The sequence below is a fragment of the Cygnus atratus genome, chromosome Z, assembly GCF_013377495.2.
Source record: "Cygnus atratus isolate AKBS03 ecotype Queensland, Australia chromosome Z, CAtr_DNAZoo_HiC_assembly, whole genome shotgun sequence".
Lineage (NCBI taxonomy): Eukaryota > Metazoa > Chordata > Aves > Anseriformes > Anatidae > Cygnus > Cygnus atratus.
The window spans coordinates 21,487,459-21,514,497 of NC_066396.1; the positions used below are offsets into that span (position 1 = coordinate 21,487,459).

A 27,039-nucleotide genomic window follows, 5' to 3' on the forward strand; every position below is an offset into this window, starting at 1 on the left:
ATGTGCTGCTCTTGCTGTTTCATCCTATCATTATTTCTATGCATAACTCAACACCAGTGTTTTTTAAGGACCTGCAAGGTTAGTGTTACAACTGCATTTCAACTCTAGTGGAAGCAAGGAAGGATTACACATACGGTTTATTGCTGCCTGTAGCAATTTTTTCTCTTAAATTTGAAAACTGAAGCCTGTCCAAGTCTTGTATGTAATCAAGCTGTTATAATAATATACTTTTAGACATGTAGCGTACATTTATGTATCTTTCCTGCAGGAATCTTTCCAATCTTATTTAGCATCCACCTTTTCCTTATTTTCTACTCCATAATCCAAAATTGACCAACTATATCTACTAAATTACCTTGACAAGATTTTATGGGAAGGCTGGTGGCCTCCTTTATTAAACTTGCCAGTGTGTGGCATCAAAATTCACTATAAATAAGTAATATTAACATAATCTCTTTGGGGGGAGGAGGTATTGTCCAGGAAATGCAAGATTATAATCTCAACCATTTTTTTCTTCTGTGCTTTTTGTCTTTAAAAACATTAATTTAAATGTCATATCCAGTTGCAGACTTCATGAAGTAATCCTGCATGCATTAGCAAGTTTTGACTCTTGAGCTTAATCTCCAAGAGCAAGCATCTATTTAAACGAAGCTGTTGGCCGTCCACTAAAAGGGAGGAGCCGAAACACAGTTCTTGCTTAATTTCTCAAATCATTAAATTTACTGTTACATAGCTCATGAAAAAAAACCATAACTCTTGAGTGCAAGTATTTAATCATTATTATATTTATTAAAGAGAAATTCCTTTAAAGTACGAGGTCTATGTATATTGAATTTTGACATACTTCGAGTTTTCACTATTTTTACTTTTTCTCTTTGGCTGTCTGAGTCAGTCAAGCAGTAATTGTCATGAATAAGTAGATAAGAAGTTGAAGGAAATCACTTAGAAATGAGTTAACTAGAAATATTTTATAGTTGACTTGCTTAACGTAGTAAATGACCTAATTTTGTTGTATATATATTGCGATTTTTAATATTGCTAGATACTTGAGCTTGTGTTAGATCTAAGAATTATTAATTTGTCTGTAGGCCTCTAGGGCTTATTGGTTTGACAAAATATTAACTAAATTTCATGGGTTGTGTAGCTAGAGTGTAGTGGTTTAAGTAATCATTGTGTTAAACAAACCATAAAAAAAATCCATGTATTTAAGGAAAAAACATGCATCAATGTTATTTTGAAAATCAATGAGAGTTGTGAAGTCTCTGTCACCAGATTTAGTAGCTACTTCTGCTACTTAAATATCAAGAAGAGAATAAACAGTGCTAGAAGCAATAAAATGCATAAATAGTGGGGGACGCTGTAAATAGTACAGAATTGACAAAATGATTTGTTGTAACTGCTTGCCAGTAAAAAATTATCATTAGCATTGCTGAAGTTCAGGATGAACACTACAGGAATATTTTAGAAGTGAAATCATGTTTAAAGATGCGTGCTTAGCCAGAATTATTCTGCACTTTAAACTGGGCAATACTGACATACTACCAGATTGACAGAATGTAATCTGAATCTATGGACTGTAGCTGAACACACAAAAGCATTTGCAAATGTAGTTTAGAAATACATATGCTACAGCTAATTAAGTACAGATTGTTTTACCTGGCTTCTGTGACTGCGATGCAGTCAGGCCTTGATTATTTCAGATTTAGGCGTGATACCAATTCCTGCGAATTCTTTGGTGTGAGAAATGATTTTTATTTCAAAATGTTATCAGTTAAATACCTTCATACTTGCTTTTATGCTACTTTTCCAGTTTTTACAAGCAGTTAGACTGACTGCCTTAACAAAATGTCTGCTCTTCTTGAATTTAATATGTATTTCTCTAGAACTTCATTTTAGTGTTTATACTTGTGATAATTGCTTAACTATATAGAAATAAACATAGAAATTTCACATTTTTATAAATATAACTTACGACTGTGAAGTAATCAAAATTCTATTTATGCACCATAGGAATTGATAGGCATTTTTACCTTGATTTTTCTGACTTTCTTTTACATATTAATATTATCAACATAGGCATGTCTACTGCTGTTTTATTAACATTTAATTATAAGTTTTTTTTAGTTTTAAATATATCTTTATACAGCATAACTCTTTCTAAACCAATCTTAAGAGGAAGAATGGGCAACCTTGAGAATGTAGTTTTGATCTAACGAATTTTTTTTATGCTGTATTACTTAACACGGGAATACTTTAAAAAAAAAATAATTGTCCGGCTATATTGTTTCAGCGTGCATGGAAGAGAGCTATCATTAATAACTGATATGCTTGCAGTGCTACAATTTGGTGATTAAATTACATGAAGTAGATTTTACATTTTCAGGAATTCATGTGTCTTTCCAGCATTTAATTGCCTGCGGTAGCCATCATTCCTATTGCCTAGATGGGATTATTTTTTCCTCCCTAAGATTACAAGACAGGATAAAGGGAAGTTGAAAAAGGCTATATTAAAGGCAGTGATTTTTACTGTTATTGATGTCTTCTCCTTTTTCTAAGAGTTTTTTTTCTTTTTTTTCTAAATTCATAATTTGTTGAAAATAAATGACGTGGTTTTTATCAATTTTAGGTAAGATCTTGGAATGAACACTTAAGTAGCAGAAATTTGCTACTTGCAACTACGCATCTGGGGAAAAAACAGTCTTGTCTTACCTAAAGGAGTCAGCTCTGAGTTAGTCGTTACTGCTCAGGACCCAATGATCTTTTTATCTCCACAGAACCGTTAATGAAATAGCAGTCAAAAAGAAAACAAATGAACAAACAAAAACCCTAGGAGGTATTGGGAGGAATAGGGAACAAAACAATGTTTTTTGTGCTCCTGGAAAGATCAATGATTTGCTTAGGTATCACACTATGTAAAGCTCTGTTGTCTTAATCTTGAAAAGGTTTAAGCAGAACTCAAAAAAAGCTCAGGTAAAAACAAGTCAGACTATCAAAGGTTTGAAAAGATTCTGTACGAGGAACAAATGATTCAGCCAAATCTTCAAGTCCCCAGAAGAGATGCGTAGGGGGAAAGGTTTTGTTGGCCCCACATACAGCAGTATGTTAAAAGTCTACAAAATCGAGAGGCATTGAAAAAACATCTTGTTCAAGGCAAGAAATGGGAAATGGGGACCACTAAATTAAGCTAGTAGGAACAAGATTAAAAAAAAAAAAATTAAAGGAGGGGGAAAATTAAAATGGTGTTTCTTCAAGCATCAAGATTTTTACATGTATGCAGATTCAGGGGAGACTAGACAAGAATTTCTGTGTGGAAGTTCCCCTAAACTGAAAGGGTGTGGAAAAAGGAAACCTTTTGAGTTGTTGCCCCATTCTTCCTTTTTTATACGCGTGTGCATGGATAGTAAGGACAGCAACCACACATCTCTGCACTGGGAGAGCACAAGCAGCTTGGGAGGAGAAAGCCCAAAGAGTGCAGGAAAAAAATTACTTCAGGGAACATCTCATGGGAAAAGAGAGAGCTGAGAAACAATGAGTTAAGAATGTAAAAACTGGGAGCCAGAGCCAGGTACTTAGAATAGCCTATACGAGATCACTTGCAGTTACTTACAACATGCAAAGTGATGGAAGGGTCTAATCAATGGTTCCCCCTTCCCTCCCCCAAAAAAGTGACTGAACAAAGGTACAGTAATAGGCCTTAAACTGCTGGGACTCCTCCCTTCCAGCATACCTCATCAAGCTGCTTTTCCTGGAGCCCAGCCTTGCTAGCTTTGCCAGGATCAGAATGTGGCTGATGAGGAGGTGCTTGTCTAGATGGGACCCTTGGTTTGGCTTCTCATGTCAGTTTGCCATGTGCGAATGAAAGCAGGTCAGGTTTGCAGAGCACTTAACTAGAACGTACTTTCAGCAGTCCTGGGTTTTGTTAATGGTAAACATCTTACCAGAGTTTTATTTATAGATCGGTATATGTAGTTTTAAAGTTTCAGTTATGATTTTTAAATGTATTTATTATCTAATTTAATTTTGTTCTTAAGGTTGTGGAAAACGTCCTGAAAGTAAATCCTGTTTTGGGTCCTCAAATGTTTCAGCCCCTTCTGCCATCAGTATTCAAAGGGATTATAGATGGGGAGGTAAGAGTTATTCTTTTGGTCCTCTCTACCTTTTGAACAGGAAAGTACCTTCAATTGCCTGGCCCAGTTTTCTCGTGTTGGTATTTCTCTCTTTTTCTCTAGTTTTAAGTCCATCTGATAGATCTTTGACAGCTATTTTCAAAGTCTATATGTAGTAAAAATGGTAGCGCAAGAGTTAAATCTATTCATCACTTATTTCATCATCTAATGTTCATTATAATAAAATACCACAAGTTTTATTGTTCTGTTCCTTCACTTTTAACACTGAAAATGTGCTATGACTACACTGGTAGCACTTAGATGCTTTGTAAGTATTAGGGCTTTTTGTTGTGCCTTTTTTGTGATATACTACTTACTTCTAAGTCTACATGCATCAGAGCAAAACAAGCTGGAATGTAGGGAGAGGAATGACTTGACCTTTTTTTTTTCCAATTGATGTAACTAATATGAAGAGCTGAAGAATGTGAGAATGATTTATGTAAGGTGGAAGCAACTTTCATATTTTGTTTACTTACATGTTTTCTTTTTCTCTGTGCCTTCAACAAATTTTCATGTTGGACAGAAAAGAGTAAAATCAAATATGCTTTAACCAAGTATTGATAGTAGGAGGAAAAAGGATTTTTACTGGCAGAACTGGTGGGTGAAGTTCTGTATGCTTCTGACCTCTTCGATCAAAACATCTGCTTTTTTATCAATATTTGACTCTTACTGTGATTGAGTTAACTAACATATTTCCAAGATTAGACCAAGTAATATTGCTTAACAGTTTTATTTTTGCAGTACAAACTAAAAAAAAAAAAAAAAAGGCTTTGAACAGGTTAACAATAATGTGTTAACATTTTCAGGTAAATGTTGACGTTTTGTTTTTCCAGTAGGCAGTTCTGCAAAATACTTACATTATTAGATGTTGGATTTATCTGTAGCTTCTTTTAAAATGAAAATAACAAAAGATAATAAACTAAGTTGTTTATTACTGTATCCAGTTAATTTTGAGACACTTGCAAACTAGATTTTGGCAAATGCATATAGGTTCTCTTAGAGCAGTAACAACTTCTGAAATATTAGCTATATTTATTGTTACTAAAATTTTAAACAGTATTTTGGAACCATAATCAATTTTAAGAGTTATTTTTTAACAGTGAAGTATATTGCTTATTTTCAAGCTGCTGACTTTTAAATATATATAGTAAAATCATTTTGCTTGTTGTCATGGCTGTTTGAGTGAAACAGACTGTGGATTGCCATGTTTCTCATTTTGTAAGTGTCAGTATACTCCTTGGTAACTATTGCTCAATATTGTGTTCTATGAACATTTAAAATTATAATTAAATAAAATGCATAAAGGATGCATGTAAATGTTTTCCATGCATTTTTGTGCTGTATGTTAAGTATTTTTAACACTCGATTGAACTAAATACTCTTTGGTCTTGTTTACTTTTGTTTCAGAGATACCCAATGTTGATGTCTACTTATCTGGGTGTCATGGGTAGAGTTCTACTACAAAATACAAGTTTTTTTTCATTACTTTTGAACCAGATGGCATGTGAATTGGGTCAGGAGGTAAGGATGCTTGTCTTGGTATTTCAACAGTATTTCATGTGGAAATATTACGTTCTTTTGACGTGAAAAAAAATTTCCCTGTGTTTTCAGTGCTTGTACCTCCCCAGTACAAGCATGTTCCCTTTCTCCTGCTTTGTTTCTTCCCCTGAACTCCTCCTGTACCAAGTTTTATGTGTTCCCACAATTTGCTTAAAACATCTCATCGGAAATTTTACACAATCTCTAGATTTTCTTCTTGCTGTATCCCGCTATGATCTTTATAAGCCCTCTTAGTTTGCATGATGTTTCAGGGTGAGAGTTGCTTTCCTTGTTGCACCTTGATGGTTTTGTATGAGGGACAGTGGTTTAATCGTTCACCAGTGATGGTTTCTAGAACAGCTGGTTCAATGTGCTCAGTTTTCAGTGATCAGGTTATTGAGGCTCCTTTGCTACAAGTGTTTCGCTATGTCTTGAAGAGGAATGTAATAATTTTCTTATCTTCAGGTTTAAACAGAAAAAGACAAGTCTCTGCCACTGGTGAAAGTGTTTTTTTGTTTTTGTTTTTTTAAAAAGAGTAAATTCACGTCATTTACATGTGCTAAGATTCTCATATGAAAACTGAGTAATTCAGTGTTCTGAATCTGTGCTCTGTCTGTGAACTAAATGCATTTGTAACTTCAAGGTTACAATGGTGAGGGTGGTTCAAGGCCTGGAAGCATGATCAATTAATAATTTTAAAGGGGGGTGGGGGGACACACCAATAAATAAAAATACATCACTTGGTTCAACTTCTGTGACATTTATGTAACTGTTTCCCATTGCAGTTGGACCAAATTCTTGGTAACATGATTGAAATGTGGGTTGATCGCATGGATAACATCACTCAGCCAGAGAGAAGAAAACTGTCTGCTTTGGCATTGCTTTCACTTCTACCATCGTTGAATGGGTGAGAGAATGCAAAAATGCATTAAAAAGAATTCTTCAAAGCCCCTTAAGATAGTTTGTAAGACCTTTCACAATATTGCAAATTAATATTCAAATACGAGTAGTTTTATTGCATCTTTATTTAGGGCTAAAGAAGCTTAAAAAGGTAAAATTTTGATACTACATTATATTAATCTTTTCTTGGGATTCATAGTAATAAAGCAATAAACTTTTTTCAGCTCTTTGAAAATGTCATTCAGCAAAAGTGAGGAAACTACGGTAATTTTGACCATAATTTTTAGCGTACGTTCTCATATTAATATTGGATTAGCTGCTCCTCTGATATGTGGTTCTTTGAGTTGGCTCGTTAGTCTTTTGATGTCCATTCTAGGGAATAATGTTTGTTCAGTCTTGTTTCAGGTTGAGGGTAATTCGTAACATTCATCCTGTTTTTCTACTTAATGACATTCAGTGGAAGAGTTACTGTGGAAAAACTGTGGAACAGTTTTTTCTCTGATTAGCTTATAGTATTGCCCTTTCTCTGACCATGGCCATTGGTGGATAAAAGCACACACAAAAAAAGAATTCTAAATGAAAATGCTGAATAGAGTTACTCTTTTAAATTGTCACTACAGGGATTCATTTGTAATACATGTTTAGATGAGAGCTCAGGTCATATGTACCCTCAGAGTATTCTTGTTTGCTTTGAAAGTCAGGAATACAGTATTGCATGAGTTAATGTTTGGTCTGCTAGATTTCTTGAAAAGTCTGAAGTATTTTCCAGTGATAATTTAGATGTTACTTACAAATCCTAAAACTATGTTAGTATTTGTAAAGCTGTAGAGTATGTAGTTGGTACCTAAAAATCAAGGAACTCTTATATGTATAACTTAGCGGTTTCATTTCTTTTAGTGTGCACAGAAGCTTTCATTTTTTTTCCCCAGATCATCAGGACAGATATTTAGCCAAAGGTGAACCAAGCAGCTGGTTTGAGAAAGCTTTTGTTCTTTTCAGCAGACCTAAGTGTTAAAACTTATGAATGTATTTGAAACATTCTTAGTGGTATTAGCTAAAATTTAAGTTGCTGAAGTACATGCCTGTCTTCCTGTGAAGTTTCTTGTAAAGAGAGGAGGGAAAAAACTTGCTTTAGATAACCTTGTTATTTTTGAACTACCTTCAGCTGTTCCAAATTTCCTGCTGCAAGAGCAAATTATTTTTGGCAGTTCTCAATGCAATAAAACTTCTGCTAATGACAGCTTTAGTTTTCAGATATTCAAATTACTTAAGAATGCCTCTTCTCAAAAAAAAAAGCTTCTCTTCAGTGGGCATATCTTTATAAAGGCTACAAAAATTTTATTGTACAACTAATAGACTGCCAGAGCCAAACATACCTTCAGACTGAATATGTGAAATTGATTCTGTCAAGCACTTGTTCCTTCTACCTAACAATGTGAGTCACTGTTTTTGGCATTTCATAGAAATTATATTACATATGCTTGCTATATCTCACATCTGAAACTCATGTTAAAAAAAATGTTCTTTTGCAAGTCAATTTGCAGAGTTAGGCAAAAATATATTAAACTACTGTATTTAAACAGGATACTTAAATTCTTACACACAACCTTCTCAAGAAAAGCTATGTAATTTTGCCTTTTGAATTACCTCTCCAAACAGATTACTGATTAGACATTTCTTTGGATTTCCTAAGCCAGTTCAAGATTTCTCAGCTGCTGAGGCTGAACAGGATTTTGTCTCCTGAGGACGGCAGTGAGGCAGACTTGCTCAGGAAAGCCATGTATACATTTCTGCTTGTTGCAGAGCAGGTTTCCACCCTCAGCTCACTCCCATAGCGGGTAATGCTAGCAGGTTTCAGGATTTTACTATAGAGAAAATAGGTATCTGTACTGCACCTAGCATTAGTAAAGGATTTTAGAGTGGATACGATGGAAATTGCTACATTGCAGTTGTAGGTCACAGTGGTTCTCAGGCCAAATCGTTGGCCTAAGCAGGTTATAAAGTAACAGTTTATTAGCCCAACTATAGCTGTCTTGTAAGCAATATCGTCATATGGAATGACAGATCTTTAGTAGCAACAGTACCACTGCATTTTATCATGTATGCTTATAGTCCTTCAATCCAGCATCCTGTTTATCTTCCTACTTGCAGCTGCACATTGTGTTAGTCTTTAGAAGTTCATATTCAAAAAAAAAATATTAAAAAGAACAATAACCGTTTCTTTCCTGAGTAGTGTTGCAGCACCTTTTCACTTTGCAGTAATTTCCTGGTTTTACTCATTTGTTTTTTTTGCATAAACGAAGTGTTACCTAATTATCTTCATTTGCTGTCTTGAATCTGGGCACTCAAATTGTTAGCGTTTTTGAGTGACTGATACATGTATCCCATGGGATTTGCAATAATTCTTTGGCCTGAACTGAGTACTGCTGGATTTTGTATCACATCATTTTGTCTGGGAGCACACTTTGTTTTACACAGGTGTCTATTGAAAAGAGATCGTTGTAGATTGTGCTGTCCTATGTAATGTTGCTAGCTTAGACTCTATGGCTTGCTTATACTGAGCAGTAGGCTTGTGAACATCTGGGATTCATAGTCCAGGTTGGATTTTTAAGAGGTCCCAGATATAATCAGTCTCTGCTTTCACTGAAGGAAAAAAAAAAAGGGCAAAAGAAGCAGCATGCTTTTCTGCTAGTTACCCACTCTCCCTTAGCAGTCTTAGAGAGTATGTGTCACAGTAAAATGGATTGGATTTGTTCTTGTTTCATGATGCTTCTAAGGCCATGCAGGTTTTTGCTCACTTCTGATACTTGTCCTTTCACTGTTTTCTGTGGAAGTGGTTGTAGGTTTTTTTTAGATCTTAAATAAAGGTCAATGTAAGCTTCAATATAGAATTTGCAGTGTGATATCCATGAAGAGTTATTTCTATAAAATAGAACCATGCTGTACATAAATTATCCAAATCTGAATAGAGGGCATCCGTAACCTCTTATTAATATTGATTCCTGATGAGCATTTTCAAGTGGAGAGCAGTTGTGATTACGCCGTCAATTTAAACCATAGTAGTCTGGTACTACAGTTGAATTTCTTTTTCAAATTTCTCATGATGCTGTGTAGGGAAAGATGTGTTACTTTCATAAAATACAGTTTGGGGAGGTTAATGAAAAAAAAAAAGCAACAGAACCAATGGTAGGAAGTTACGTCAAAATATTAAAGACTTAAATAATACTAAGACAATCAATTTAAAGTTAGAATAAGCAGGTAGTAATTTCCTAATGGGCTTCTTTGTTCCACTTCTTACTGTTCCTGAGGGTTCTTTAAGAGCTCACCTGTAAAATGTATTTTGTCTGTTTTTAATTTATTTCTGCTATAAATTCTCAAAGTCAGTGCCTTCCAAAAATGGTCAACTAATTTTGGTGCTTGAGAGTATGCTCATTCTTGCTAGACATACCAGTGTAGAGTGGTACAGCTCCAAAATAGCGGAGACTTTACTTTGCTAAGTATGAAATACAAAGCATTTGAATCTATCCAGTCTTTTTTCTTTTTAATTTATGGCACTTGAGTAGTATTTCCAGATTCCAGTGTTCACTCTTTCCCTTTGATTCAAATATATTTGACTGGAAAAACTACTGCAAAGAAGAGGCTAAGAGCTGAAGAGGTTCTTCAGGTTGCTCTACTTGTATCTAATCTTCGTGTAAACAAATGTCTGCATTTTTTCATTGTGTATCAAATCTGATATGTCAGCCAGTGTGATTTCTGCCAATTATAATTGGCATTCAGCAAGTACAAGCACTTATAGTCTGCAATTATAAATCTTCACTAGGTTATTACAGAAGTTTTTCTTTGTCATTTTTTAAAGTTACTTTGTTGGAAATTTAATTTTCCTCTTAAGGTTATGTCCTAATATTACATATAGCCATCACAGGAAAGTCATATAATAATCATAGAATCATAGAATATCCCGAGTTGGAAGGGGCCCATAAGGATCATCGAGTCCAACTCCTGGCACCGCACAGGTCTGCCCAAAAGTTTAGACCGTGTGACTAAGTGCACAGTCCAATCGCTTCTTAAATTCACACAGGCTTGGTGCAGTGACTACTTCACTGGGGAGCCTGTTCCAGTGTGCGACCACCCTCTCGGTGAAGAACCTCTTCCTGATGTCCAGCCTAAACTTCCCCTGCCTCAGCTTAACATCCTTCCCGCGGGTCCTGTCACTGGTGATAACGGAGAATAGGTCACCTGCCTCTCCACTCCCCCTTGCGAGGAGTTGTAGACTGCGATGAGGTCCCCCCTCAGCCGCCTCTTCTCCAGGCTGAACAGGCCAAGTGACCTCAGCCACTCCTCATATGTCTTCCCCTCTAGGCCCTTCACAATCTTCGTAGCCCTCCTCTGGACACTCTCCAACAGTTTAATGTCCTTTTTGTACTGTGGTGCCCAGAACTGCACACAGTACTCGAGGTGAGGCCGCACCAGCGCAGAGTAGAGCAGGACAATCCCTTCCCTCGACCGACTAGCGATGCCGTGCTTGGTGCACCCCAGGTTATGGCTGGCCCTCCTGGCTGCCAGGGCACACTGCTGGCTCATATTCAACTTGCTGTCAACCACAGCCCCCAGATCCCTCTCTGCAGGGCTGCTCTCCAGCATCTCGTCGCCCAGTCTTTGTATAGCCAGGGTTGCCCCGTCCCAGGTGCAGGACCCGGCACTTGCTTTTGTTAAACTTCTTGTGGTTGGTGATTGCCCAGCTCTCCAATCTGTCCAGATCTCTCTGCAAGGCCTTTCCACCCTCATCCGAGTCCACAACTCCTCCAAGTTTGGTGTCGTTGACAAATTTGCTCAAAACACCTTCTAGTCCTACATCCAAATGATTTATAAAAACATTGAAGAGGACTGGCCCTAAAACGGAGCCTTGAGGGACCCCACTAGTGACCATCTGCCAGCCAGATGTGGCCCCATTTACCACAACCCTTTGAGCCCTGCCCGTCAGCCAATTGCTCACCCATCGTATGATGCTTTTGTTTAGCTGTATGCTGGACATTTTGTCCAGTAGGATCCTATGGGAAACCATGTCAAAAGCTTTGCTGAAGTCCAAAAAGATGACATCAGCTGGTTTGCCTTGATCGACTAGATGGGTGATCTTATCATAAAAGGAAATCAAATTTGTTAGGCAGGATCTACCCCTCATGAACCCAATAATATAAGAATAATGTCATATTCTCCTTCAGGGTAGTTATATCCTCATTTATAAAGTCAGAATTTGTTACATAACTGATTTTATCATCTCAATAAAGAAACAAGGATACCCTACTGAAGCCATTGCCCTTTCTTCCCCACTTCTTTTTTTATTTATTTAGTGAAATGTGTGTTCACCTACATAATTAGTATTTGACATCAAAGCATTGATTAGAGGATGCAGATTGGACATACAGTTTAAACTGCCCTTGTTCAAAAACTTCATTAATTTTTCACCACACCTGAGTTTTTATTATGGACTGGTTTTTATTATGGACTGGTCAGGAACATTTCCGGTAAGGCCTATAAGGCTTGCTTGCAAAGTGTACCAAATAATGTCAAGGGATTATGTCACTAAATGCAACTGAGCTACTGAAAAATAAAATAAAGTTAAACTGTAGTCATAAGGGATTGACTGCAGCTAGTATCTTGTTTTTGTTTGACCTATATAAATACAGGATTTCAGGAATCTTTCCTAAAACTCTTATAAATCTATTCCACCCTAAAATAAAACCTTTTAATTATATAAAAGACAGCAAAAGTTGTTAATGGTCTGTGGCAGGTGCACTCTATTCCTGCACTTGACATAAGTCTTGCTCAGGCTTCTGAGCCATGGTGGGCCTCGATGTGATCCTTCCTTGCAATTTGGAGTTCCAGAACATGGTAAGGAATCTGAGCTTGACTACGAGTCAGTCGCTTTTTCTTATAAATATATAGCAGCTAGAGAAAAGCCAATCTGAGCTCTCCAGGGATTGTGGCTGGCTTGATCTATGTGGTGAAGTTCAGCTGCAGTTCAGGACTAAGTGATGTTATGTCAGTCCTCCATTGCCAGTGAGCAGCAGGCGTAATGGGTGAGTACAAATAGGCACTCCCTGATCGTGTCTCCAACCCTGCTGCTCAGGCTCTGGGCAGTACCAGAGCCATACATTCTGCAAGGTACCAGAGTAGCAGGGTTGGTGGAAAATACTGAAATTGCCTTATATGTACCATAGCCAGGATGATAGTACTGTTAGTCAGTCTCACAGTCCTCTAAATAGCAGTCCTGAGTAAGAGCCCCTTTTAGCTCTCTAGGGTCTGCAGGAGGCTGCACCCTTGATCTCCCCCTGAGCTGGGATACCTCTCAGGGTACCCTTGAGAAGCACATCTCGGGGCTGACTCCTTGAGGAACAAGCTCGTCTGCAGACAAATGCTGAGAAGGAAGTAGGGTGAGTAATTCACCCTAAAAGGGGGATTTTGGAAACACATGACTGAATTTGGAAGGTCTCAGATGAGCCATGCCATTCTTGAACCTTTAACTAAGTTGCTGTGTCTATCATAGCAAATTCTGTTGAAACCATTGTGTTCAATTGGCTGGTGATTAAATGCTGATTAAGTGCTGTTAAAAATCACACAATGTAACCTTGTTATTTACCATAAAAATATAATAAAAATCTTAAATTGCTGCTATGTTAAAGTCATATGAAAACACTCTGAGACATGGTCAAAATAGCTTTCTTCAAACTATTTATCCTTTGTAATATGCAGTTTACATGCTTGCAAATACATTTTTGAACAAGCTAAAATGTATTTACCTGGCTAAAGTCAGGTAAGTCAGAAATCACAAGATTGTAATAGGTTTTAAAAAATAGTTAATAGAAACTTGTAGTTAGTTTTCCACCTGTTTGTTTTAATCTGTTTTGGTACGTCTGCTCGTCGTCTTGCCATATATTCCATGATGTTTGAGATTGCTGGAGAGCAGCTGAGATTTCTGGTGACTTAGCAGCGCAGGACTTTTAAGATTGAATAAGGTGCCATAACTGGTTAACAACACAACCCATGTCACTACAAGTACTTCTGCAAATAAGTAGTGTCCTAAAAATCAATGTTTCTTAATCAAAATGGTGGGGAAGTGACTGTTTGAAATACCAGAATTTGATGTTTTGTAAAGGAATGTCTAGTGTGGGAGCGTAAAGAATATTTGTATTTTTAAAGGAGAAGTAGCGTTTGGTTTTTGTGTACACATATTCTCTGTAGTAGTTTTCAGGGAAGGTACCAATCGCTCATGCTTTCCTTTTCTAAAATTTTTAGAAGCTGTCAGTTGCTAATGCTAAGTGCATGGCCGTGCTGTATGGTAAGTTAGGCAGCATGCTGCTGAGAGCTGTACAATTGGATTTAGGTTTGAATCAGTTTCCAGAAAGTTAATTAGCTACTCTGGTTGAAATTTGGGAAATTATTTGAATTGAGTTCTTTAAATCTTTGGGTTTTAATTGCAGTCATATTAACTATATTTTGTATTGCTTTTCTAGTTTGATCAGAGTTCACTAATTATTGTAGTGAATAGTTAGAGGCTAAAGCTAAAAATACTTTTTTTTTCAGCATGTTACATCTCTGCATTTCATTAATGGCCAGTCTTTGTTATTGTTTTACTCACAAGGTTACTGCTCACTCTGACTTTATTTTTTTCTTGTTGGTTTGCATAAGAAATGTTTTTTGGTGTAATAATTATTGCTAGGTAAGAGTTTTACTCTTAGCTTTGTACGAGCTTTCTGTCATTTTTTCTAGAGTTTAAAGTGAAGTAAGATTTCTAAAAGGGAGGTGTATGTGTAGTTTCTTATTCTCAATGGGAAAAATAATTTTGTAGTTTTCTTCTTATTGTTTCTCAGGATGTTGCAAAATCTGCTTTTCATAACTTAATAAAAATATGCATATAAATGCCAAGGATAAAAAGGAAAATAAGTTACAAAGATTGAAATGGGTTTTGTGATAAATGTTTACATGTATAAACGTTTAATACTGTGCCTTTATTAAACAGGAATGTTTTTTTCTGGGTTATTAATTTAGTATTACAGCTTCCGTGCCTGTGTCCTCCCTTTATGATAATCACAGTTGCTGTTATATAAGAGTGGAGTAGTGCTCAGTGGAATGGAGAAATTTTCAGTAACTGAAGGAGCAAATCAAGACTTTTTCGAAATGATAATGAGGAAAAAAAGGAGAGTGGGGGTAGGGGGTTGAGGCCTGTTATCTTAACATCAACAAGATGTCCATAGCAGGTGTCACTGGATCAAAGAAACCAGGTGAAAATGAGATTAAATGTTGATGGCTATTCTACCCAAGCAGTGTGTTTGTAGCTTGTAAATTAACATTTAACATAAGAGAAAGATGTGGGTAGAAAGTGGTAACTATTTGGAAGTAAAACAAGGTGCATCTTAGCCCACCTGTGAAGAAAAAAAGCAGAAGGCCTGTAAGAGGAGGTACTTGCTGAATTATCAGAGTGGTAATAGCAAAGAGAAGATGGAAAATAAGCAGGGTTGGAGGAGCGCAGTTCTTTTGGGGACTGACCATTCCAATAGCAAAGAAATAAAGGGAAATGGTAATGGAGAATAACTGACCTTGAGATTTTTCTTCTGAATTCTGTGTTGGGATATGAACAGTGCATCACATGCAGGTCGTTTTTAACTTTTGCCCCTGCATAGTTTTACTGTGCTATACAATTTCTTGTGAAATAATGTAGAGGGATGGAAATGGACAGTTTCACTCTTACAAGCTCAAAAGAATAGTTGCAGTCATAAGAATTGGTTTTCCTTCAGTGTGTGAGCTTAACATAACTTTGTAATGATTGAAAATGAAATCCCTTTTCAAAAACTGGCTTTAATACATTTTAAAGGTGGGTAACTTTTGAACTTGCATTTGAACTTGTTGCATTTGTAACTTTTGTACTTGAACTTGTTTTTCTGCTCTTCATAATTTTGAGTTGGATGACTATTTTATTCTTATTAAATTCTTAACCTGAATCATACTTTTATCTAGTATTGGCTAGTGGGAAAATAGAGGTCGCTTGGAAAGGCTGTACTAGGTATAATGCTTGTGTGTTCTTTCAATTGCTTTGACATTTCATTTTATGAAGAAGTTGATAAATTACTGTTGCTCAGACTTCATGCTTGTATTGGCAAGGAGTCATTGAACTAGATTTTAATATGCTAAAAGAAACGACACAAGGAGCTTCAATAATGTTAATGTATTAAGATAAATTCACTTCAGAATTCAAAAATAAATGTATCGCCATGTGAAGCTATCTATATTCGTAAATAAACTTGCTCTTCCTATCACTGGAAAACAAAATATGTGCATAAAATATGTCACTGTTGGAGGTGCCAAAGCTCTTTTTAATGAACAATTTGGGGCTTTTCTGCTTAAGTGCTGTCTTAGTAGTTTTAAACTAATGACGGAATTTTCGTTTTTTTTTTATGGACTAGCGAGTCTGAGAAATACCTATACCAATTTTTAATGTTTTTCCCCAAATGATGGTATCAGTTACATAGCATGCTGTTTTTCTTTTTCCATAATAGATACTCCTCTCAGGTATTTTAAGTGTGTACTATTAATGAGATAATACCTAGAAATTACAGTCAGATCAGATCTGCAGGACTTTAGGTGCCATTTCTTACAGAGTACTGGACAAGATTTTCCCCAGAATTACTACTGTGAATTGATCAATGACCTTAACACTTTTCTTCATAATTTTGTATGTGGGACCTGATGATCAAAAAAGTCAGTGATGTACTCAGGACCACTGTGGTACTGAGAGTTTGATCAAAATTTTTTTGGTATCAATAATTCACCTTTAGTACAAGACCACAGATATTCAGCAACTTTCTGGGCACCAACTTTTGTTTATCTGGCCCATACCCTACTGTTTTCTCTAAATTTTCATACTATTTGATGTCCCATGGAATTTCAGTAATTATTTTAGTCTTCCAAATTTTCTGCCCATTTTGAAAACACAAGATCTATTAGTATTTGTCCTTTAAAACATTTTTAGCTCAGGACTTACTTCTTTCAGTCCTTTGGAGTTCTTTCACACAACACGTAAGAAATAACTTTTAAAATTTCTTTACCCAAGTAAATGTCAGTATAAATAAGCTGTATGGAGTGTAGGGTAGGTCAGAGTATGAAGTAACTTATCATTTTGGGGCAGTCTTTCTCTGCTTTGTTCCTTCACTTGATTATATCTGATCTGAGTAATCTTTTTCAATTATTCTAACTGCTCTCTCCCATATCTGGGATATTTCCTTAATCATCATGGGAACTGTTCAAAACTGTTTCAGTGTTTGCTGCTTTAAAGAAATGAAATGCTATTTTATTTTACTTTCCTTTGCATCCACAATAATGCTAAATATGGTTTAAAAAATCAAATGTAAAATGAATAGTTAATGCTAAAGAACAATTAGTTTTCCTGTTGGTTTAGTGGTCTCAGAATAAAGAACCAAATGCAGTTCAAATTCTGGGTTGTAACTGATAATGTCTGTCTAAATTGGCCCATGGACCAATTCTACTGGTTCTGCTGATTTAGTAATTTTGTTTAGATATTTTAAGAGAGATTGACAGTGGTAGAATTAAAGATTAAATTTGTCTCTTTTTTAAACAGTCCCCTTCCTCCCAACTCAAGGTGCTTTTGAACAGCTTTATCAGTTGACAATGTTTTGTGTTTTATATTTCAAACATAAAAAGCTAGTAAAGCCAGTTGTGTATGGTTAAAACTTTTTTTAAAGCTTTAGAAACTCTTTAGGTAGAATTTGGAGGAAAGACGCTTCAAAAGTGTGTCTTTATCTATTCTGTTCTTTGGCTCATGTGCTTCCTGCATTTCAGTTTGGATTTTTATAGACAAAGATATTTTGGATGACATTTTGCCTCTTAAGTGAACTCATGTTTCCGATGTGAGGTATTTGTGGCTGAAGCTACTTGATTCTCCTGTAATGTCTTATGTTTGTCTCTTGTGTTTGACTTGTGTTTATCTTGTGTTTGGCCATTGATGGGCTTTGTCATGTTCATTTTGCTAAGCAAGGTGTCTCATATTAGTATAAACTGTGATTTTATAGTTACTCTATTTTTACATTTAATCTCTAACTTTACATCTCTTTTTATTATTTCATCCTCTCCCCCTTTGAATATGTCACTGGATTTTGCAAGTGTTTAGTCCCTGTGACAGATAAACTGGGGATGTAATGTCCGGTACTTAAGTGAGGGGACTATTTATAGTTCATATTTGCACAAAGTCTTTATTTGCACAAGGGACACTGAAGGAAACTAAAGTCATGTATGTAGGATGTGGCTTTTAGAACATACATAGACCTGTGCAGATAAGTCTGCTTAAAAAAAAGTGTCCTAACATGAAACTTAACTAAGTGCCTGGATCAAGTGTAATCAAGATCAAGAAAATCAAGAAATACAGTGTAATAATATTATTATTGCAAAATACATGAATATGTAAATTATATATGTAATGTAAATGTAATACACAACTTATTAGTACTGTGTTGTGAAGTTCTCATCTCCAAGATTTCCTAGGCTTCCCTGGGCTTTCTGGAGGGGTTTACCTGGCTGGCATGCCCCGGGTACCATGCCAGGGGTTCAGGCCTTGCCTTCCAGACCTTGCTGTTCTATATTTCACAGGACTTTGCTTACGTGAGGAGCGATTTTGCTCTGTAGACAGAGATGGAACAATATAAATGTTGTTTGTTTGTTTAATAGAATGTTTTGTTTTCGGGCTGGGATTTACAGATAAGGCAATAGTAGTTACAAGTAAGTACGCTTTATCGTAATAGCTATAACTAACTATATTCGAAAAAACTCTTTAGAGCTCTGCTACTTAAAATCAGTAGTTATAAAAAAAATAAAGATAAAATAAGGCAACAGTTACAAACTAGGATAGTTCTTGGTTTTCTAGAAACAAATAGTTGAGATTTCCTTTCCAACAATGCTTCTGAAGCACAGATAAAATGACTTCCTGTCTGACAGTTTCCTGTATCCATGGCAACCTCAATTTAACCACTTCTTTCTTAGTTTCCTGAGTGAGCAGTTACAAATCCAGGGGAAAAACGTGAGAGTTGTAGCACCCGACAATAGTGCTTTTACTAACGTTTCGCAGATGAGTATAGTCAGTCAACTGGTAACAGCCTAACAAACTTCAAAACAAGTAAATAACGGAAATAATGAACTTCAGATTTGGGGTAAGGAATTGTTTTTGCTTATTTTGAATGTAACACAACTTTATAAAAGCAAAATTCAAATTAAAAATGATCCGCAAATGAAAGGAACAGTGTTTTAGCTGGCACTTTTACTTGATGGCTATTGAAAAAATTCCTGGTCATTTTTAACTGTTAAAAATAAATAATGAGCAGTATCTTGAATCTACTAGAATCCATCATTTTGGCAGCTTTTATGCTGCAACCGGTTACATATTTTCCAGCTATTTTGACAGTATATTTGTTTCACTGTTCATTTACTTTGAAATTTGTTTCCATGTAATTCAAAATCATGATACTTAAAAGTTTTATTTTGAAATTGATTATTTAGCATCACGAGGAGAATATATGAAATAACAATCTTGAAAGTAATGCCTGTATTTTTAAAGAATGTACAAGTAGAATCCATAATTTCAAATGAATAATATTCATAATTTTTTTTTTTTATCTCTACTAGCGAAGTCAGAGATGAGTGAGAAGGACAAAGACAGGGATATGTGTGGACTGCAAAGTTTTCCACCCTGCACAGGAGCATTACCGTATCTCCTTAATGGTTTTCTTTTCCTGCTCCTCCAGAAGGAGGTACTTGGCTGTCCAGCTGTTTGCCAGCTCTGCACAGGGAGGCAAGTTACCTGTCGTAACTTGGGTCTTTCAAGCATCCCCCGGAACTTCCCCAAAACTGCAATTCTTGTATACCTCAGTGGGAATAATATATCGCATGTCATTCCAAATGAATTAAGAGGTCTTCAGAAGCTTGCTGCACTTTACATGGAAAATTCCAGTATTTCGTATGTACATCCAAAAGCTTTTGTGGAACTCCCTAATCTGTGCTACCTGCATCTAGATAACAATAATATTAAACGCCTGGATCCAGGAACCTTTGAAGGTCTTTCCAATCTTCGTTATTTATACCTTCAGAATAATCAAATAGCTTTTGTTTCCAGAGGATTATTTAGTGATCTCCTTTCTGTTAGATATTTAACACTTCAAAGAAACCGCCTCAGTGTTCTTGGAAGTGGAACTTTCTTAGGAATGATAAGTCTTCAAACACTTAATCTAGCCAATAATAAGATTTCACGGATATCAGATTCAGCATTTTATCATCTTGAAAACCTTGTATATTTGTTCCTTGAAGGTAACAATTTAACACTTGTGCCATCAAATGCCATTGGAAGGCTCAAAAACCTTGAAAGACTTTCTTTGTCTCACAATCCTATTCAGTCAGTGCATCATTTTGCATTTAGAGGACTTAACAAGCTTAAGTATTTGTCTTTAAAAAGTGTAAAGCTAAAAGAGATTTCTGCAAATGGTTTTTTTGGATTAAATAATCTTAGTCAGTTAATCTTAAGTTATAATGATTTAGAAAATATAAATTCCAGTACTTTTACTTTATTGAACAATTTAATGTATCTGCAGTTAGACAGAAATAAAATAACCAGTATTGGTGATGGTACCTTTGAAAAAATGGGACAGTCACTTAAAATACTCAGTTTAGCATTTAATAATATTACAGAGTTGCAACCTGAAGTGCTGAAGCCCCTGGTGTCTTTAACTCATCTACAGGTAAACTACAACCCTTGGAACTGTAGCTGCAAAATGCTTGGGTTGCTGAATTGGCTAGCATCATCTCCTATTTCTGTTAAAATTCACTGTCAAAATCCCCTCAGTATGCGTGGCAGACCTTTGCGTTATATTAGGTGGACTCAGTTTGCAAACTGCAGTAGCCCCACTGCCAGCCCAGAAGCAGCGTGGAATCTAGGATCTACAGAAATCCATCACAGCCCTACCACTTTGCTGATGGCATGGCATAAGGTACACAGGCAGAATACATTGGAGCAGTTTGTTAATGTGGATACAAAATACGTTACTTTCTGGGAAGGAACTACAGCTACATCTGCTAACCCTTTGCCTTATGAAGAAAATGCTGCTGAAATTCCATCACAGGCAACTACATTATCAATATCACCAGTAAAAATACCAGCACGGATTATACCTGTTAACAGAACTGTAGAAGGAAAAGGTTTATTTCCAACAGATGCTGCTCCTGTATCATTAGAAACATCTGTACTTTGTACGCAACAGGTTGAAAAGCTGAATCAGGCTTTTGACATTTTGCTAGCCTTTTTCATTCTGGCTTGTGCTGTTATCCTGTTCCTAACCTACAAAATTATTTGGTTTAGACAGAAACTAAAGGTGCTGGAAAACTCAGGTGAAAAGAGAATAGAATATTATGGTTTTTATCAGCCTGGCAGATACAACATAACTAATCCAGTGCAGTCTCTAACTGAGAATTCAGTGGGACATCCAGAACTGGACCAAATTAGGTTGCTCAAGCGAACAGCATCAGAAAGTCAGGCACAGGTCATATTGTTTGAACATTCATCATTGTAATTAACCTCATTTGATTTGATATTTTTTTTTGGTGATCTGAAATGCCAAGAAGTCAAGAACTCAATTTTCTAAAAAAAAAAATAAAATAAAAAAAATAATAATAATCTTTCACTGATGAAAATCAGCTGGTTGATAGAATTGTAGCAAATGGTATAATTTGGGTTCTGCATCATCATTTGCTTCCTGAATGTTCTGATTTTTTTATTAGATGTCATTTAAATCTGATATGGATAGGTATATTATCATCTTTCCGTGTTGTAAGATTATTTCTATGATTCAAATATGTATGCAGGAAAAAGTATGTTGATTTATTTTGCAGTACTTACTGGTATTAAGTTTCTGTAGAAATTGCATAGCTAACTTAAAGTTAAACGTCAGTTTTTAGCAGGATCGTAGAGGCAAGAAATGTGGGGGAATGGGAAGAGAATAATGCTTACTGTATTTATTCTAAAGCATAATTTCTGTTCTGCCTCCATTAATCATAGCAGAGAAAAATGTGAGCATATTTACAGCTAACATGTTGAAACTCTTAATGAAAAAAAATTAAATGATACAAAATGTGTTCATATCTGACATTTTAACATACAAATATGTATATTCAATCTGTATAATGAATATATTAAAAAGTGATTTTTTGTGTGCATCTGTATCATTTTATGGTCATAGCTAATAGGGAAGCTAAATTTCTAGTGGATTGAAAACTTGAACAAGTTTATAGTGTCTAGGGTAATGGAGTTGATTAATTTTTGTCTATAAAAGATTCTCATCTATATAGTAAAATTTCAGAGAGTCTGGCTCAATGAGGGGTGTAAACAGAAGAAATCTACTATACTTTAAGTACATAACTATAGCTTGATTGCTGAAGATAGTTGTTTTTGTGATGTGTATTTAAAAGTGTCAGTTCTTCAAATTATGTTTCTTAGTGACCTTATTTTATGATTATGCTTTAAATGATGGATATTATTTTTGTTTTGCATGTATTTTAACATTTATTTAGGACATTAATGTTCTCTTTACATTACTGTTAGGTTGCATCTAGTGTGTTGTGGGTGTATTTTCAACCTGAATTTATGTGATTTTTTTTCTTGTTCCTCCAGTAATTCAAGTTTTATTAAGGAAAAAGTCTTAAAAATAGTTTCAAAATGCTCCAATCCAGTAAAATTTTCAGCTAGCTGAGTGTACCTGTTTTTGCAGATACTGTTTGTCTTCAGGTATGCACCCTAGAGACTTCAGTCACTTGGTTTATCAACAGCACAATTTAAAGGGAGATCATTTTGCACAGTGAAAAATGGAGAGCAATGTTTTGATAGTCAAGATGTTGATTCAACTTCATAGTTGCATAGAAGTATCTTGCTGTTCCAAAGTCCATCCTGGAGACCAGGACTTCTCCAGATGCGTAGGACTGCTGCAGGGTTTCTTGGTCCAGCTAGCCTTCCTTCTGCCAGTGTAGCTGATGTGCATGATCATGTTGTTCCACTCCCTGTCGTCCTGTTTGTACATCTCCAGTGCATTTCCAGGAATGACAGATATTTTCTGCTGCCAATACAAATATAGACCTTGACTGTACTTGTATGGGTGTGACAGCGGAAGTCTTCACTGTGTGCCTCTATTGTTGTTTGCTACATGTTTTTATTGAATGTAACAAAATCTCAGTTTCATTGAGATTAATTTCTGTTGCATCACAATATTTTATTCTAATCTACTGTGTAACACACGATATACTTTTAGTTTATGGAGCACTTAATTCAGCTACTTGAGCAAAAGCTTAAACTATTTTGGGTTGCATCAGTAGAAAGTGCTTTATTTATACTTTTCTAGTCAGATATTAATTAAATGTAACATGCGAATATCTTCTAAGAAGGGAAAACACTGACAACTCTTAAATTCATGCTTAATTATTTTTGTGGCTAATTAATTTTCCTGTTTAGTCCGTTTTTGTTACTTTCTGCCTTCTCTATGTAATTCCTTGTGATAAGTGTTAAATTTGTTGCTTTTTTTGTCACTGTCTGTGATTCCACAGTAGTAGGTTCTGTAGTCTTAAGTTCTGTATTTCTAAATTTTCAATTTTATATGGATGTCTTCAGTAATAATGGGCTTTATTAGCACCCAGGCGATAATTCCAGTCAAAGCTAGTTAACCAGCTTTTCATCAGTAGAAATGTTAATGTGTCCATATAAGAGAGGATTTTTTTTGAGAGAGAGTGGATGAAGGTTGCACAAAACAAGCCCAATCCTCAAATCTGTGAGGGATGGGTCTTCTGTTTTTAGGCTCTGTGTTCCCTGGCTGCTCTCTTCAGAAGACTGTGGTTCCACCTGAACGTGTCTCCTTTCCACCTGAACGTGTCTCCTTTCCACCTGTAGATGGAAAGCTCCTGTAGGAATTGTTTTTCAGGCATGAGTCTCACAATCTACAGTGGTGGAATGTAAAAGGATATTTTAAGAGTTGTGTCTGGAAGGAGTGTTGGGGCAGTTGACAACATCTTCTGGAGAAGAGTCATCCTCTAATATCTGTCTTGCTAACAATTTTGTGTTTCACTGTAGCAAGGAATTGAGAGGTACATTGTGCATCTGCAGGGAAGTGCCCTTGGCAGTTAGCAGCTTTTAAAGTTAGGTGTTCCTACTAGGCAATAGATGCATTCATGTACACGTGTGATTCGTATGGCCTAACTATTTAAATCATTAGGGAATCCATTTAGAATTCTTTTTAGTGCCTTCCCTCATGAAGCAAAATGGTCCATAAGTTTCCACTTAGTCACTTAGTCACAGTCCCTTACTAGGTTCCCATTTGTAAAGTTCATTATCACATTTGCGGTCAGCCATAGGATTACCCTGGAAATATCATTTTAGATGTGTCATTACCATTTTAGGAGCTTCATAGCACAGTGCAACTTCTAGGGGAGAAAAAAGAATTCATTTACATTGCTCATAATGTGTCTAATCTCCATTTGTCCCTTTCTACCTCTTCCCCTGGCTAATGAAATAAGAATAAAAAATTAATCTTTCACAAGTGTACACCAGTAAAGGTATGAAATGAAGCTTCTCCCTTTCTTTTTGGTGTTTGCTGCTTCATCCTGGCAAACAGAAAAGCAGAAAAAATTTCCTCCTCTTCCTTTTAATGTCTAGAGGAGAAAGGTGTGTTTTCCAATGGGAATTTTTCCTCCCTGGTAGACTGAGGAAGAATTGTAGCGGACACAAGGACCATTTTATTTACTTATATAACAGTTGCACCACTAACTATTTATTATGATGTGTTTTGTTAAGCTGATGGTAAAACTTTTTTTTTACAGTAGCTATGTAAATGAAATTCAAAATTCTGAATGTTTGTATAAAACATTGAGATAATAAAAATACTGAAAAAGTAGCTGAATGAGCTGGAAATGTCAAACAGAATGAGAAAGGTATATTACTACTTAATCACAACATATGTGGTCTGTGTTTTTTCCTTTGCAAAAAGTTCAATATTTTTATCTGACAGAATATGCAAGCTTTGAAATGAAAGATTTGAGATCATTCACATTCAAGCTACCCTAAATGTTTGTGATGTTTTTTCAGTAGAGACAAAGTGGTTTTTTTTAGATAGTGTAAGAGATCCTTTTTATAATAATAACGAATGTGTCAATTGCATCTTTGGAACTGGATCCTAGACTGGTTAGCTTCTATGCGGTTGTCAGTTAGAATCTTATAAACCTGGTTCTGGGCCTGTCTCTTGATAATTCTTGCTGCTTACCAAACTAGCTGTTGTTCCCATAATTTAGGAAACCTTAGGGTAATTATAAACCATACCTTTATGCTGTTCTTTGTTCTGCTGCTGACCTGGATTGGATGCAGTTGAAGGGGGTAACTGCTTAAATACTGCCTTCCTTCTGAGCTGAGGTTTTACTATGAGCAGTATCAACAGTTCAGCTTTAATCTAAAATACAGTGTCCCTTTCTTTTCCGAATCCACTCATACAACTTCCCAATGTGTTTCTTGACACAACCTGTAGACTTCTTAAAAGATATTTGATTGGTTTGCAAGGCTATTTCCTCCTCGTCTATGAAAATGAGACCTAGTATCTCATTTGTATTGTCATTGAACTTTAATCCAGGTTTGATTTTTTTTCAAATCACAGTAAACATAGGCCCTTTATTTTTCCCTCATATGTATTTTACATTATAAAAACAGTATTATTTAATGATTATATACTTGATAAACATTGCAACTACCTGTATCTGGTAGGAAGAAGCTTTGTCCCATTTCAAGGGAAAAAGGAGAAGGGGGGAAAAAGAAGCTGGAAACAGAAGTAACTTGAAAGGGCCTCTCTGTGTGCTTCTCGTATCAATCTGCAAGCTTGTGGGGGGAATAGGGAACAGTTAATGAGTACTATGCTTACAATATGTTTTACATCTTGGTTAATGTAAACCCCCCCCGCCCCCCCACCCAAGTAGATTGACCATAATTAGCCCTTGCAGCAGATGAAAAGGCTGTGCCTTTGTAGTGTCAAACACCTTTCTCCCTTCCCTCCTCCCCAGTAAAAATTACAAAATTTCTCTGGCAATTAGGGATTCTTCATGAGGCTTGAAAGGAGCAAATATAGCTACTGTGTAGCTGATAGCAACCTGTACTGTTAATTAAAATAGTGCATGCTTACAGAGCATAGCTTGCTCCTCCAGGGTGCAAAGTGTTCTTGGTTGAATTCCCCAGGTTCCTGTTGAAATAAATGTGAGGACAGCTGTTTCCTTTCTCACAGTGGAAAATACCAAGCTAATAGGGATTTTCCTAGATAAGTGTTTTTTACAAAGTATGAGGCAAAAGAGCTTTAATGGGAGGTGTGCTTTGTAGGAATCTCTAACTCAGGTGAAGAAGTCCCTTATCTCTGAGGCCTTATTCTGTAGGCTGCTAAATAGCCCGTGCTTGTTTCTCAGTGGTCTGCAGGCTGTTTGCTTTCTTCTTCGAATGAGGAGCTGAAGCTGTTTGTAAGGGAGAAAGTCTCTTTCAAAATGTAAATGAACAATAAGAAGCCAGTCTGAAGGAAAATTGAATCAGTTTTCATCCCAGAGAATGCTGGAGTTTTAGGTTTCTTCATTCAAAATTCAGTTCAATTTCTGGCATTTGACTTTAGCCAGGCAAACAGAAAGAAATAATCCTGTGAAATCAAAATGGTCCTGAGCTGAATCATAATCTTATCAAAGCAAATAGAAAAGACACATTTTGTATGCTTAATATTCTAACTTGCTACCTATTTTTTTCCAATCTATTGCTCTATAGTCTGTTTTATATTTATAACTTTGTATGTCTGCAAAATGAATTTATCAAATAGAACTAATGTAAAAGTAGCTGTATTTTTATCCAGTCTTTTGGTTTTGATCATATTGTAAATACAAAAATGGAATGAAAGAATATTAAAGAACAGAGCTGACTAAGCAGTTTTAAGTAACATATTTAGAATATAAAGGATGAAACTAGCATGAACACACTGTGTTCAGTATCATTAAACATATATGGAACCTGTTTGCTTCTGCATAATAGGCACCAGCTGCATCTTTTGGGGAAAACTAAGTCTGAAATTCCAAAATGGGGCTAATATAATGCTTCAGCCAAGAGCAGTGAACCAGGAAAGAGTTGATGTTTACCATCACCAGTTAGACTGTTTCTGTGCTGCTTACAGCTGGAAACTTTGGAGTCTTCCAAAGATGAACATCTCTTCACTTGCAATGTGGCTTAACCCTTTTGTAATTCACAGAGCAGGAGTTCAGGCACTGATAGTCAAGCCCAGAATAGCAGGGAAATCAGCAGAAATTACAGCAATCACAGCTGCTTTCTGTTTAACTAGAAGTT

At 36.0% G+C, this 27,039-nt stretch overlaps 2 protein-coding genes across 7 annotated transcripts in view; both read left to right on the forward strand.

Annotated features, from left to right (window-relative positions):
- IPO11 (importin 11) overlaps window positions 1-27,039 on the forward strand; it is a 106,789-nt gene that overhangs the window by 65,407 nt on the left and 14,343 nt on the right. For all 6 annotated transcript variants that reach the window (XM_035553676.2, XM_035553681.2, XM_035553677.2 and 3 more), the window contains 3 exons: window positions 4,032-4,127; window positions 5,574-5,687; window positions 6,491-6,612. In XM_035553676.2, the coding sequence (XP_035409569.1) occupies window positions 4,032-4,127; window positions 5,574-5,687; window positions 6,491-6,612 (332 nt within the window). The remainder of the gene's footprint in view (window positions 1-4,031; window positions 4,128-5,573; window positions 5,688-6,490; window positions 6,613-27,039) is intronic.
- Window positions 18,709-21,645, forward strand: LRRC70 (leucine rich repeat containing 70). Its single transcript, XM_035553683.2, has 2 exons — window positions 18,709-18,817; window positions 19,290-21,645. Exon 2 carries the CDS (start codon window positions 19,301-19,303, stop codon window positions 21,221-21,223), a length of 1,923 nt encoding a protein of 640 aa, XP_035409576.1. The 5' UTR covers window positions 18,709-18,817; window positions 19,290-19,300; the 3' UTR covers window positions 21,224-21,645.

Excerpts from the sequence above, each read along its gene's own strand:
- LRRC70 (XM_035553683.2), top strand. The coding sequence starts at position 19,301 with ATGAGTGAGAAGGACAAAGACAGGGATATGTGTGGACTGCAAAGTTTT.